General features: G+C 41.1%; 1 protein-coding gene across 5 annotated transcripts in view; it reads left to right on the top strand.

The window, feature by feature from the left end:
* The first annotated feature begins 1851 nt into the window (after positions 1–1851).
* Positions 1852–14340, top strand: part of LOC140738785 (tyrosine-protein phosphatase non-receptor type 12-like) — a 112641-nt gene continuing 100152 nt past the window's right edge. For all 5 annotated transcript variants that reach the window (XM_073066618.1, XM_073066615.1, XM_073066617.1 and 2 more), the window contains exon 1: positions 1852–2171. In XM_073066618.1, the coding sequence (XP_072922719.1) occupies positions 2073–2171 (99 nt within the window). In that variant the 5' untranslated portion in view covers positions 1852–2072. The remainder of the gene's footprint in view (positions 2172–14340) is intronic.

Below are 14340 nucleotides of genomic sequence, written 5' to 3'. Positions count from 1 at the left end.
GGCATGTTAACAAGACCCATTATTTAGGAAAAGTAGATAGATCCTGCTACTAAAGACAATTGCTGAATTATTAGTTAACTGGCATGGGGAACCTTGGTAATCTTCCTATAGAAATAGGAATAGAAGTATCTGGATTTGGCATTGGTGAGGTGTACACAGATATCTGAAGGGAAGTGGTAAGAATTGTAAAGACAAAATAGGTCTACAGATGCTGTCAGCTGGATCTTGCAGAACAAAGAGGGCTGGGGGGGTGGACAACCAACAGCTTGGGTTAAAACCTTGCATCAGGACCAGTCTGAAATGTCAACCCTCACCCCCCCCCACCCCTTTCCCAATTGCTGCTCGACTTGCTGAGTTCCTCCAGCAGATTGATTGTTGGCAAGAGTTCTAGCTCCACTGATCTAGACTAGAATTCAACTATCAGCATTATCTTAGAATACACAATGTACAGAAAATTATCCAAGACAGCTGTACTAAAGCCAACAACAAATCCTCCAACTTCTGGGTAACTTGCTTTCTCAGTCTATATCAGAACTGGCCATTTTTGCTGTAAATCAATATCTGCTGTATTGGCTCAGTTCTATTTTCCCTCTCTGTTACTACACCTTGATCTGTTATTTGCAAAATCATGATATTTCTTTGTCAACCCCTAATTACCCCATTAGCAATCAATCTCCAGAGCCAACCAAGCCTCAATCTTTTGCAGATATGTGTATCTTCTTTGTATCATTTACTATTCCCTCTCAGCAGTGTGGATACACAGCCGTACAATAACTGAAACGCTCCCATGCACATAGCCTTTGTTACCGTGCAGCTGGAATTTTCTTTAATTTAAACGCACACAGTTTTCAGGTTGTGTCAAAATTTCCAGCTCAGAGCAATGGTTGGCCCACGTAGTTGTAAAAAAATAACTAGAGGGAATATTGGTACCCTCCATCCCTATACTCTCCTTTCTGCAACTTAAAACTAACAATGTTTTCTCTTTCCCAGTTCTAATGAAGGGTTTTCAATTTGAAACATTAACTCCATTTCTCTTTCAACAGATGCTGTCTTACTCGCTGAGAGTTTCCCGCATTTTCTGCTTTTGTTTCAGATTTCCAGCATGTACGCTTTTTCTGCTTTTCAAAGACTGCCACTACTTGCTCATTGGACAATTGGATAGAGCACTGACAAAACAGAAGCACGGGTTAATCAAAAACTCGAGTAGTAATCAAGTAATTCCAGATCTTAGAGATCTTCAATAAAATTAGAGAATGGGGGAAAAGCTCAATAACTCCGGTGGAAATCCCATTCAATTCCATGCGTAGTCACTGCTCAGAGAATTAAATGGTCCCTACTTTACATATTTAATAATTTCTCCCTCTCTCAGATCGCATCCTTGCTGCTCAGAGAATTAAATGGTCCCTACTTTACATATTTAATAATTTCTCCCTCTCTCAGATCGCATCCTTGCTGCTCAGAGATAAAAGTTGGCTTTCTTTATACTTCTAGCTCAACGGCGTCTCAATAGCGCTCAGTCTAGCTTCGGTTTCCCGGGTGTCTGCTGAAATGTTTCAGTATAATTATTAAATAACTTCTAGATTTTTCCTGAATATCATCAGAGGAAGATCGAATTACCCACTCCTCCTGAAACAGGAGCTCAGTGTCTTCGGGGATCTCTGGAGCATTCAGTTGGGAGGCGGGTGGGGGGGGGGGGAGTTTCGACCCGCAGAGAAGAGTGTCAGCCGGTTTGTCCAATCGAGAGGCAGGATTGGCGTGATGTCGGGCCACTGGAAGGGGCCGCCGTGCGCTAGGTGGACCAATGAGGCGCAGGAGAAGGGGTGGGCGCTGTGGATGTGTGTTGTGGGTGGGGGGAAGCGGAGAGGGCGGAAAGGAGCGAAGTGGCGACGGACGGAGCCTGAGGTTCGGTGGGGGGGGAGCCGTGCAGAGAATTACCGGTGACTGGGATCCGGTGCAACAAGGATAAGAACATCCCAAGAGAGAGAGAGAAAAATATAATTGCTGAGAAAGATGCGAAAGTGACGAGCGTTTGACCCCGTTTGTTGGTTTCAGTTTTCCAATGTGTTGAGAAGATGGAGCAAAGCGAGATACTGAAGAAATTCATTGATCGAGTGCTGGCTATGAAAGTCCGCGACCAGAATGGGGATGATAACTTTGCCAACGACTTCATGGTGAGTTGCTGTGCGTCTAGTTGGTTATAATATTCACTTATTTATTTTTCTAAATGTGATGAACTTTCTTTTCATCCCGCGAACGCGGATTTTTTTTTGTGTGTGTGAGTGAAGTCGGCTCGCCTGACTGTGTCTCCTCCATCCCCCCCCCCACCACCCCACCTCCCCTCCGTTCGTTCTCAGCCACGACCCACCGGGACCAATTCTGCCAGCTCCAGGCTGTGCGGCCTAAGCCGCCCCCTCATGGCTCCTCATTCACTTTCAGAAAAAATAAAGCCTGCGTTTGTCTCGGGTTCAGTGAGCGAAATGCTTGTGTGTGTGTGTTTTTTTTAAAAATCGGGGCACGATAATAATTCAGAACCGCGTAAAGCTATAGGGTTCATCTTGGGTGTAAGCTCCAGGTTTGCATAGCAAAAAAAAATGCAATGAATTTGTCAGCTGTGAGTCAGAATTATGGAGAGCTTGCGGATGTTGCGCAAGACACAGGGGCGTTGTGTTCACTCGAAGTATGCTATGAGTGGTCTCGTGTTGTTCATTTTAAATATTTACTAATTGTATTTCAGAGCTTTTCTCGTATTCGATATGACATTAGACAGGGGAAGTAAACTATTGTTTAATTCTGTTAATGCTCAGTACTTGTATCAAGGGAAGGTGTTATCATTTGGCTATGCAAGCTGTGTGAAGTGTAGTTTGTGGAGATTGTCTATTGTATAAAAGCAAGAATGGGCTAATCTGTGATAATCCCTTTGGTCGAAGATCTTTCCAGTATTCTGTGAAAAAAACTCTCATGAATTTCATCCAATTGTGAAATATTATAGCGTGGATGGTGCTTTTGGGGACCTGCGGTCTACTGGGGTTGGGAACATTCAAGGAGGAAGGAAAAATATTTAATAGAAACTTGTTATCGATATTGAAATTGAAGTCGGGCCTCTGAAGATTCCAATGGCTTTACCATATCATCTAAACGACTGTTGCCCTGTGGAACTGATGCCAATTATCATGAAGTGCTTTGAATAGCTGATAATAGCACCTATCAAAAACTCTATTCCAGCCACATTGGACACTCACCAATATGCTTACTGATAGAACAGGTTCTATATTATGTACCTGGCCCTGGCATGTAGAAAACAAGGACACCTATGTCAGAATGCTGTTTCTGGATTTCAGTTTAGCATTTAACACCATTGTCCCACGGATGTTTGTGAACAAACTCGTCCTCTGTCTTAGTATACCACTGTGCAACTGGATATTGGGCTTCCTAACCAACAGACCTCAGTCAGGATGCACAGCCGCTCCTCCCTCCCCATCATCCTCAACACTGGTGCCCCCCAGGGCTGTATGCTGAACCCATTGCTCTTCACTCTGCTCACACAGGACCCAAGTCATCATATTGTCAAGTTCGCTGATGACACGACAATGGCAGGGCTCATCGCCAACAATGATAAGATGGCTTACAGAGAGGAGATGGAGGAGCTTAAGGTCTGATGCCAGGAAAATGACCTCTTAATGTCAACAAGACAAAGGGGTCATCGACTTCTGAAGTACTTGGGCCACTCAACCCCCTACCCTCCCCCCCCCCCCCCCCGCACATCTTTACATCAGTGGCAGAACAGTGGAAACTGCATGTGGTTTTAAACTCCTGGGTGTGCCCTTCACACAAACCTCTCATGGTCCCAGAACGCATCCTATGCAGTTAAGAAAGCTCACCGATTCCTTAGCTTTCTGAGGAGGTTGAAGAGAGCTGGACTTTGCGCATGTGTACTCGCGTCATTCTACAGATGCGTAGAAGTGAGCATCCTGACAAGCTGCATCATAGCTTGGTGCAGTAGACTGCTCTGCATTGGATGGGAAGGCTCTATGATGAGTAGACAAAACCACCCAATGTATCCCTGGCACCCGCCTACCCACCATCAATAACGTATATACAGAAAAGGGCCAGTAATATGAAAGATCCCGCCCATCCGTCTCATGGACTAACACACACAAAATGTACAGTCGATGTTTCGGGCCAAAACCCTTTGGTCCTGCTGAAGGGTTTTGGCATGAAATGTTGACTGTACTTTTCTCCATAGATGCTGCCTGGCCTGCTGAGTTCCTCTAGCATTTTGTAAGAGTTGCTCAGATTTCCAGCATCTGTAGATTTTTCTCTTGTTTGTGACTTGATTACTACTCTCGGATTGTTTGTTCCACTCCCATCAGGGAGGAGACTACATAGCATCCACACCAGGACCACCAGAGTCAAAAACAGTTACTTACCCCAAGCAGTAAGGCTGATCAACACCTCCACCCACTAACTCCACCTGTTTTATTATTTTCTTCAGTTACCTTACATACAGCCTAGCGTCACTTTACGGACATAGAGTGAATCTATGTATATAAACTATCTTAAGTATTTATATTTATGGCGTCTCTTTAAATATTATTGTGACTTTATTTAGTGTTTTCTTTTGTGCTGTATCAGGTCTGGAGTAACAGTTTTGTTCTCCTTTACACATGTACAGGAAATGATGTTATACGATTTTGATTTTGCAGTCTGCACTTTTATGAATGACGCAGAAAATGCTGGAGGAGGTCAGGCAGCACTTACGGAAAGGAACTGTTCTGATGAAGGCTCTCGGCCTGAAATGTCAACTGTTTATTCATGTCCGTAGACGCTTCCTGACCCGTTGAGCTTCTCCAGCGTTTTCTGTGTGTTGTTCTAGATTTCTAGTATCTGCAGAGTCTCCTGTGTTTATACTTTTCTGAATAGTGTTATTTTCCATAACATATAGAGCCTTTGAAAATATAAGCACTGAAGCTAGCGTTGTAGATGTGTACAAAAACTTTATCCAAGGGGAGTGACGAGCAAGAAAGTTTTATTGGGGCTAAAGCAAGTTTGCACCTTTGGGAAGTTTTCACCTTCCTACTCAGGAAAAATCAATTTACTTTAGAGGAAGACAGCCTAGATTTGCCAGATTGACTTTTAGTCTGAGGGACATCTGAATGGCCAATAATCATTGGGTTTAATAGTATTGGTAAAGATAAAATTTAAGGGTATAAGGAGAGAGTTTTGGGGCTTACGACCAAGATAGCTGAGCTCATGGCTGTCATTGAAGGGATGGAGAGTTGAAAAGGACCAAGAGGCAGAGCTTAAAATAGGAAGTGTCTGTGGATTGTAGGAGTGGAAATAGTCTGATGTAAGAAGGTTCTTATGTCAAGTAGTTTCTGGAATGGGAACTCCATTTAGGTCTGCACTATACTGATACAAAAGTAATGTCAGTGAAGCCTATTGTATTACTCAGGTTTTTACCAAATCTACACCTTAAACCCATGGTTCTTGATTAACTTGGTGTTTTTAAAAAAAAATCTGTTAATTTCATTTTTTGAAAAGACACTGGCCATTCACATCTTTGTCACAGAGTATTTAAAGATTCACAGGTAAGTAAAACAAAATCTTCATCTTATTTGTAAGGCTTGTCCTACTGTGTGCTCATGCTGGATTCTCAACATTAATCCTTCTCACTACCTAATTTTATTCAATAAGTTGCTTTCTAATTCTAAACCCAAGTGATAATTGGCCAACCGTCAATTTGGTAAATCTAGGCCACATTCCCCAAAGCAAGTTGATTTTTTTTCTCTGAGTATGGAGATGAAAATTTCCCGAAGTACTCCTGACATGCTGTTGTTTAAGTTTTACTAGTGGCCTTAAGACTTTGTTGCTCTTCATTCCCCTTGGATGAAGGTTAATGTACAGTTTGCTTTGCCAGTTGGAATTTGTGGTAGAGATTGGCAAAAATGATCTTCCCAGTATTTAATTTCTTCAGTTTTTCCTTTTTCTCCTCAAATTGATGTAATACTTAATAGAAGAATTAAGCTTTTATTTCCCGTATCAATTGAGCCCTGATTTCCTTATTTGTTGCCTTACTGCTTCAGTTGAACTATGGAAGTTCTTTGAGAAGACATGACCTATTAACTTGAGGTATCTGTAAATCTGTCAGTGTTTAAAGCAATGGGAGCATTGTGAAGTTATCAGTAATGTTTGAGGGGAGTTCTTTTATTGGAAGGTGAGAGAGACCCTGCTTCAGCCTACCAACTGTATTAGCCATTTCCAGGTCAGAAACAAGGCTATCTCCATCTCTGGAGACAAACTAGCCATGAACTTTTTTAACCAAAGGTAACACCCAAAGTTACCTTGACTTTATGTCCTCTTACTCTGCCTCCTATAAGGACTCCATTCCCTTTCCATGGTTTTATTTGTCTCCAATGTGGCCTTCCTTCTGCTCTGCCCTGTTGAGTGGAGGTAAACTTTATCTTCTCTCTTTTTCTGCACGTCTGTTGTCATCTGCTCTCCATTGGGACAGAACAAAGATAAGAGTTCCTCCAGCACTCATTTTCCACCCAACTGGCCTATGTATTAATGCCAAAGGTGAGAAAATCTGCAGATGCTGGAAATCCAAGCAACACCTACAAAATGCTGGAGGAACTCAGCAGACCACCATCTGTGGAAAAGAGGAAAGAGTTTTGGGCTGAGACCCTTCATCATGACTGGAAAAAAAGATGAGAGATGTTTTTAATGTATTATCCTTTGCAGTTTCTGCTAGTTCTGACTTAATCCTACCAACAGCCCTATCTTCCCCTTATCTCCCCTTTTTGACTTCATAGGGACCACTCACTTTATGACTCTCTGGTCTGCTCTTGTGTTTTAGTATAGAGATGCAATGGGGTCCAGGCCCTTCAAGCAGAAACAACCCCTGACCACCCTGATTTAATCCTAACTTAATCACAGGACAATTTACAATGAGCAATTAACCTACTTGGTACACCTTTGGACTGTGGGAGAAAACCCATGTATTCCATGGGGAAAACCCATGTATTCCATGGGGAGCACGTACAGAGATTCTTTACAGAGGTTGCCGGGATTGAAACTCTGAATATTGCACTAGTTACTACACTACCCTAGTGCCCTCCCATCCACACCCACCAGTCTTGGTCCCGTGGCTCCTTCCCACGCAGCCAGAGGTGATGCAACAACTCTTCGCACATCTTTCTGTTCTGCAGAGCTGTCTCAGCACATCAGAGGTACTAGCCTCCTCTCCATTGACTCAGTTTATACTTATCACTGCTTCAGTAAAGCAGTCAGCATAATTAAAGACCCCTCCCTCCCCCACACCATCCTTGACATTCTCTCTTCTCCATTCCCCTGGCGGGCAGAAGATGCCAAAGCCTGAAAGTACATACCACCAGGTTCAAGGACAGCTTCTATCTGACTATTGAGTGGTTCCCTGGACAATAAGGTGGACTCCTGACCTCGCGATCTACCTCTTTATGATCTTGCATCTTATCGTTTATCTGCACTGCATTTCTACTGTAGTTGTTTAAGTTTAATTGTCATTCAACCGTACATAAATACAGCCAAACAAAGCAGTGTTACTCTGGAGCCAAGGTGCAAAACACTGTATCGACAATCATACACAGCACAGGGCACAGAGCACATATCAGATAGCAAGCACATATATCAGTAGATTACAGTCCAAGATCCTGAGTCTATGAATGTTGCTGCAGTCGACCACCATGCGGCTTGTCTTCCGTTGAACGAACATTCGCGGGTGGGTGGGGCAGCACCAACTTCAGCTTGGTCTGCCCACTCTGCCCCTAGCACTCTGGTGGAGTGCACTGACTCCAGCGCCTCTCTCCTGAGCTGCCTGTAAACAGGCCACGCTGTGGCTTAAGGCCTAGTCCTCACTATGACTGAGGCAATGCAGCTCCCTAACTGACCGCCCCGCCATCCACCAATTAAATCAGTGAATCAAAATTGCAGCATAACATATTAACAATGTCCAACAGGGTCTTGTGATCACAAGAAAAACGACTAAGATGACCACTCAAGTTAAAACTGCACACCGCCTTCGTGCGCTGACTCCTTAGAGGCCTCTCTGACGCTGGCAGGAGCTCGATTGGCATCAAGTCCAGCTCCTTTGTTTTTCCGCCAATGAGCAACTCGCTGATGAGATAGACGTGCAGTACTTTAAGTTCTTAATGTCCAACAGGGTCTTGCAATCGTAATAAAAAATACGTAACTCCTTTGGTTGGACTGTGTAATGAATTAATCTACATGCACAGTACGCAAGAAAAGCTTTTCACTGTACCTCAGTACATGACAGTATTCCAATCCCACCATTTTAGCAGTGATTCTCTTCCACTTTTTCTAAGCTACTTTACTTCGTTTGTTGTTCATTTTGGTTTCTCCAATGTAGAGAAAGTCACATGGAGATTGAATCATTGCTTTGTGGAGCACCTGCTTCAGTTCAGTGGTTTTCTCTGCTTCCTGTTGCATACCACTGTAATTCGCAATCCCACTCCCATCATGGTCAACGATCTCGTACACTGCCGTAGTGGAGCCCAACACTAACTCGAGGAACGTAATCTTATCTTCCATCTGGATCCTTTTCAGCTCTCTAGAGCTAGACATTTCAGCCTGGCAGAGAAAGATAGCAGCTGCCTATTTATGCTTCTCATAAACCTCTGAGGTCTCCCCTCATTCACTGCTGCTTTCGAGGAAGTAAAAGAAAACACAAACAATATCCTTATAGTACATGCTCTGTAATCCAGGGAGCATTCTGGTAAATCTCTTCGATGTCTTTCCAGAGCCTTCACATCCTTGTTATAATGAGGCAGCAGAAGAGCACCTGATGTTGGAAAATTCAGTGTTCAGAGGGTTACAAAAAGCTTAGTACCTCACGCTTTAGGTCACCCTGTCGATCTTCAGGCTATGCCATTCAGGAACTTGTGCTAGTATTATTCTGTGACTATACATGCTGGATCATAATTCTATATTTACTGTATTTTGCACCTTGGCCCCAGAGGAACGACGTTTTGTTTAGCTTTGTACATGTCCATGGCTGAATGACAATACATTTGAACATGAAGATCCGACATCATTGTTCTAGTTAGTGTTGGGCTTCTCTCTGGCAGTGTAGGAGACTGTTGATCACAATGGGAGAAAGATTGAGAATTACAGTGGTGTAGCACAGAATCACCACTGAACTGAGGTAGTTCTCCACAGAGTAATCACTCAGTTTGTATATGGTTACTCCAATATAGAGGAAGCCACATTGTGAACACCAAATGAAGTAGGCTCGAATTGAATGCGGTGTTCCAGACTAATTAGAATTTTATAAATCTGCAACAGAATTTCTTGACTCTTGAACTGAGTGCCTCAACTAATAAAGGTAAGAAGAATGCCCTATTTTATTTGCTACCCTCTCAGTCTGTGCAGCCTCTCTCAAGGAGCCTTGGACTTAGACCCCCCCCCCCAAGATCCCTCTGTGCATCAATACTGTTTTGGGTCTTGCCTGTATTGCCTCCATCTGCCATTTCTCTGCCTCTAGTTGTTGACTAATTTCTGAAGGCAGCATTTCTCTTTTTGGTTCAGAAGTGATGCCTGTTGGATATATGTTATGTTAATCTGCCCTACCCTTGCCTTGGCAAACCCTGAAGGACATCCTCTTGGATTTCCCACCTTGCCCATCGTTGCAGCTTTGCAGTGGATTAGTAGCGAAACTGTATGCTTTATAGTTAATCTTGCAAAATAAGTAATAATTAAATATCGGATCCTGAAAATTAATGGTTTGTATTTATGAAGGATAAGTATTTTAAAAAAGATTGCAATTACAAACCAGGGAAGCACAAGAAGACCTTGGTGTTTTTTTAAAATAGTCCTTAAAGAAGTTTAACTTGTCATTCTTTGTTCATAAATTTACTAAATGTATTAGAAGTCGGAATGTTATCTGAAGGAGCGTGGATTTAAGGTTGTCTAAAGGCAGGCTCCTTTTTACATTTAAAGTTATTGAAGTCATTGTTTTAACTTGAAAATGGGGAAAATGCTGGACATGATAATTGGGGTAAAAAATAGACACTTGGGTTACTTTTGAATTAAAGGAAAGCCAAAGCATAAGTAAATAATTTGTTTGCTTTTTGATGAGAGCATTGCATTTAATATCTATTTGGCCTCAAAGAAGGCATTTAATAAAGTGATATTTTTGTGAGCAAAATTGAAAGCTTAGAACAAAATGTACCATGTCAGTATGGGCTTAAAAAGAGATTAGTATATTTTCCTAGTAGTCCTGCTGAAGGGTTTTGGCCGAAGTGTCAACTGTACTCTCTTCCATAGATGCTGCCTGGCCTACTGAGTTCCTCCAGCATTTTGTGTGTGTTGCTCAGATTTCCAGCATCTGCAGATTTTCTCTTGTTCATATACTTTCCTTCACCTAAGTGGTCTTTGGTCCTAGAGTCAGTCTTGGGATCATAAAAATGCAGGATGCACAAATTTTGCAGATGGTATAAAACTTGGAGGAATCAACAAGATGAAGGGAGTGATGGATTTCAGGAGCCGATATTAGATAAATTCAAGTGGCACAAGTTTAAATGTGGGAACATTTTGGGGAATAGTGTTCATAGATTTTAAAGTTTCTAAAGAAAGATGCATGGCAGACTAGAATAAAACACTTAATTTGAAAGAGATGTAGATAGTTTGTTTGAAAATTGTGGATTGAAGCCAAGGTGAACTGGATTGTTAGGCAAAACTATTCAAACAGTGTATAGTTCCTAATGTAGGAGCAGTTCTGGTATAGTCTAAATATGCTTTCAGTGAGATAAAGGTAGGCTAAGCAAATGAATGAAATTGAGAACAGGATGGAATAGAACACAAGTGTGTGTGACATTGAGAATCGGCTTGGATTCTGAAAGAACAGAAACAACCATGGTTATTTAGACTAATCATTCTTGCACCGCCACTCATTGAGATTATGGTTGATCTTTCATCATTGTGCCACTTCTTTGCACTATCATGGAAATCTTAAATCTATATGTTCGCTCTATTCTCATTATTTTCGCACCAGTACCAAATACACACTACAACCCAGATCACCCATTTTCCAGCTATTTAAACATTGTGATGGTTCAGCATATGGCTCACCAGATGATATTGGTTATGCTCCTTTCCAATCACTGTAGACTCAATACCTGTACTTCCATCAAACTTAATATGTTCTTCCATTTGGTCTGCCTGGTATCTGTAGTTAGGGCAGCAATGAAGGTCCTTCATCTTGGCAGTGCTCAAGGCTTCGTTCGTGTCAGTAGCTTCCTCTCTGTTTTCACTACTGTCAGTCATGCAAGTCCCAAGTGGAGACTCAGGAATACAGTCACACTCAGATGTAGAAGGATTCATCGTTGGTATTTCTGTACCAATTTTGTTTTATTAGTCAGGGTTGTTAGCCCTGAACTGAACCCTCAAAAATCTTTGCAATCTACTTTTGTGCTCTTTACTCTTATTCTTGTATTCTATATTTCCTTTTTGCACCAATATTTCTGTCCTTTTTTGATTTCAAATTTCCAGTTTTTGGATTTGTTGCTTTTCTTGACAAAAATAAGATGCTACCTTTGAGTGTGTATTAGATGCTATACTGAGTAAAAATTAAAGTTTTGGAGGTACTGACTGTAGTTTACCCCATTTCCCAAGCTAGATCAGCAGAGCCTCTTCATTCATTGGACTAGAAATTTGCTGATCAAGAAACTTCTCAATTACAATTTAGTCTTCAAATTTTAATCTTGATACTATTTGCTATTCTAGATTATATTATATATTCTAGATTAGATCATATTAGAAGTTGAAGTCCTCCTTTATCACCATTCTATCATTCTAGAACTTCTATCATTTCCTTGTTAAATTTATTCCTTTTGTTTATAAACTCCTAACAATTATGTTAGGCAGAGAATTAGAGTTGTCTGTTAATAAAAGTAAACAGTAATCACTAGAAATCTTGACCTTTGTAGCTGTTGGGGAAAAAATATTTCCATTTGGCTATGACCATGTTCATGGAATGCATTCAATAATTTTCAGAATGCAAAAGGCAGATAGGGGCCAGATTATTTAGTTATTTGCAATGATACATGGTTAATAAATAACTTCATGATAACCACTTTGAGGATGGGCAGTCATGAAAGAATTTTTAAGTTTTAGCTGAATTCCTTGCATATAAACTTTGCTTGTTCAAATTTAAGAGACATGAGTAAATGGCCAAAATAAATTTGGCAATTAGGTTTAAAAAAAATGCCAGTTGGGTGGGGGAAAACAGTAGTTATTAAATAATGAGTGCATTCCCTTAAGGATGTTTTCAAATGCACGGAGATGATAGTGCAACCTTGGTTAATGAACTTCAATATCTGTAGATGAAGAGGTTTTAAAAGAAACAAACCAAAGTAAGGAAGACTTTGAAATTGTGAACAAAAAATGTGCATTAAATTGAAGTGAGGGGAAAGTGGGTTGGGGGTATCCACCAGAAGGCATTCCTATGATTATAGCACCTTCTTAACATTATAAAACACAAGGAAGCAAGTTAAGTGATAAGAAAAATCTAAGCAATTTGTGATTGGAATCTAACTAATACAAAATAAGGGGAGAGAGACTTGAGAGATCTGAAAGGTAACTTCTTTACACAGAGGGTAGTTAGTACAGTGGATTCCAGTTGATCGGAACACATGAAGACCATTTCATTTTGGCCCAATTGAGCACCTGACCCAATTAGCCAAAGTTCCACGGAAATGGAGGCCTAAAAAAAGACAAACTACCTTCTGAGTAGCAAATTATGTATTCAAATGAAATGCAGAACAAATTAGAACACTATCAATACTACGGTATAATAAAATTGTGTATTAGTTCCTTTGTTATCAACAGACAAATTTGTCTAGTGTTCACTGCCATGTTGTTTTGATTGACTGCTAATTAACAGATTCACCACCCTCTGGCTAAAGAAATTCCTCCTCATTTCTTTTCTAAATGGACATACCTCTGGTTCTAAACTCGCCCAGTACAGGAAACCTCTACACTTCCACTCTATCTAGTATTTGATAGGTTTCAGTGAGATTCTTGCAAGATCATTACTAATGCCTCCATAATCTCTTCAGCTACTTCTTTGAGAAGGCTGGAGTGTGGCCCATTTGGTCTAGGAGACTTGTCTACCTTCAGATCTTTCAGCTTCCCAAGGAATAGCAACTGCACTCGCTTCTGCCCCATGACACTCTTGAATTTCTGGCACCCTGCTAGTACCTTCCACAGTGAAGACAGATGCAAAATACTTATACACTTTGTTGTGTGAATGAAGTCACCGGAGAAAAGTAATGGTAGATACAAAGCAGCTTCTTTATTTAATGAAACTAAGTACGGGAATTTTGGAATCGTTTCCTTAAGGTGATGTTGCCTGACTTTTCTTTTCCTGAGCTGATCTATTGGTGAAACACTAATTTCTGCCTTTATCTTTTCGATTTGGTTATTCCAAAACATTGTTGATCAGCCTCCCTTGTTCTGTTCCCTGTTACTTTAATATAACTCAAAAGTTACTGCACAGGAACTGCATCAAGTCCTCCTTCACACATTATTCCTTTTCTGGTAGCCGGTAACAGTGCTTCAAATTTAAAATTCTTGCTCTTGCTCTCTCTTTCCCTTTCCACCCCTACCCCTGTCAGTTGGCTTATAGTCACAGCCAATTCCTTTGTTTGCTCTTCTCTCTCTAGTTAGAGGACACATGAAAAGCTATCTTACTCTTCATCTGCAGAGCATTTTCTCTGCCATTCAAAGCTCCCAGACGAGAGAATGGTTTGGGACTGACATCAGCCTCAGTTGTGAAGGTGAAGTAAATTCCGGTCTTTGGTATTGGAGACATTTAGTTGAGTGGACTTGCATTGGTTGTACCAGATATGGAGGATCTGTATTGATGGTCTTTATGCTTTTTGATTGAAGGTGACTGGGCTGTGATCTGCTCCGAAGGTTTTTGAATGGTGTTTTGCTAGCTGTAGGACATTTTAACAGTATGAAGGTTTAAACTCCTAAAATTTGATGTGTGTGTGTGTATATGTATGTATATATATATAAAAAAATTAACTAAAGTAGATGGAAGTTTTGAACAATTACCAACACAAAACTGAAGTAAACTAATTACAAGAAAACTGGCCTTCCGATTGATTTCTAAACCACCTAACAATCAGTGGAGTCTCAGGTGCTGCCAAGGTCTGATCAGGCTCAGAAAATGAATGGAGAATTCTTGGTGTAATGCAAGGGAATTCCAGCAAGCTTGAGATCCTTCCATTCTAAAGTATGTGAATAGAACAAAATGAGTGATGTGGCACCATTCCATGC

Source organism: Hemitrygon akajei, chromosome 14 (assembly GCF_048418815.1).
Source record: "Hemitrygon akajei chromosome 14, sHemAka1.3, whole genome shotgun sequence".
NCBI lineage: Eukaryota > Metazoa > Chordata > Chondrichthyes > Myliobatiformes > Dasyatidae > Hemitrygon > Hemitrygon akajei.
Note: the sequence above shows the minus strand (reverse complement) of the source record. Positions and strands in the feature narration are given on the sequence as shown.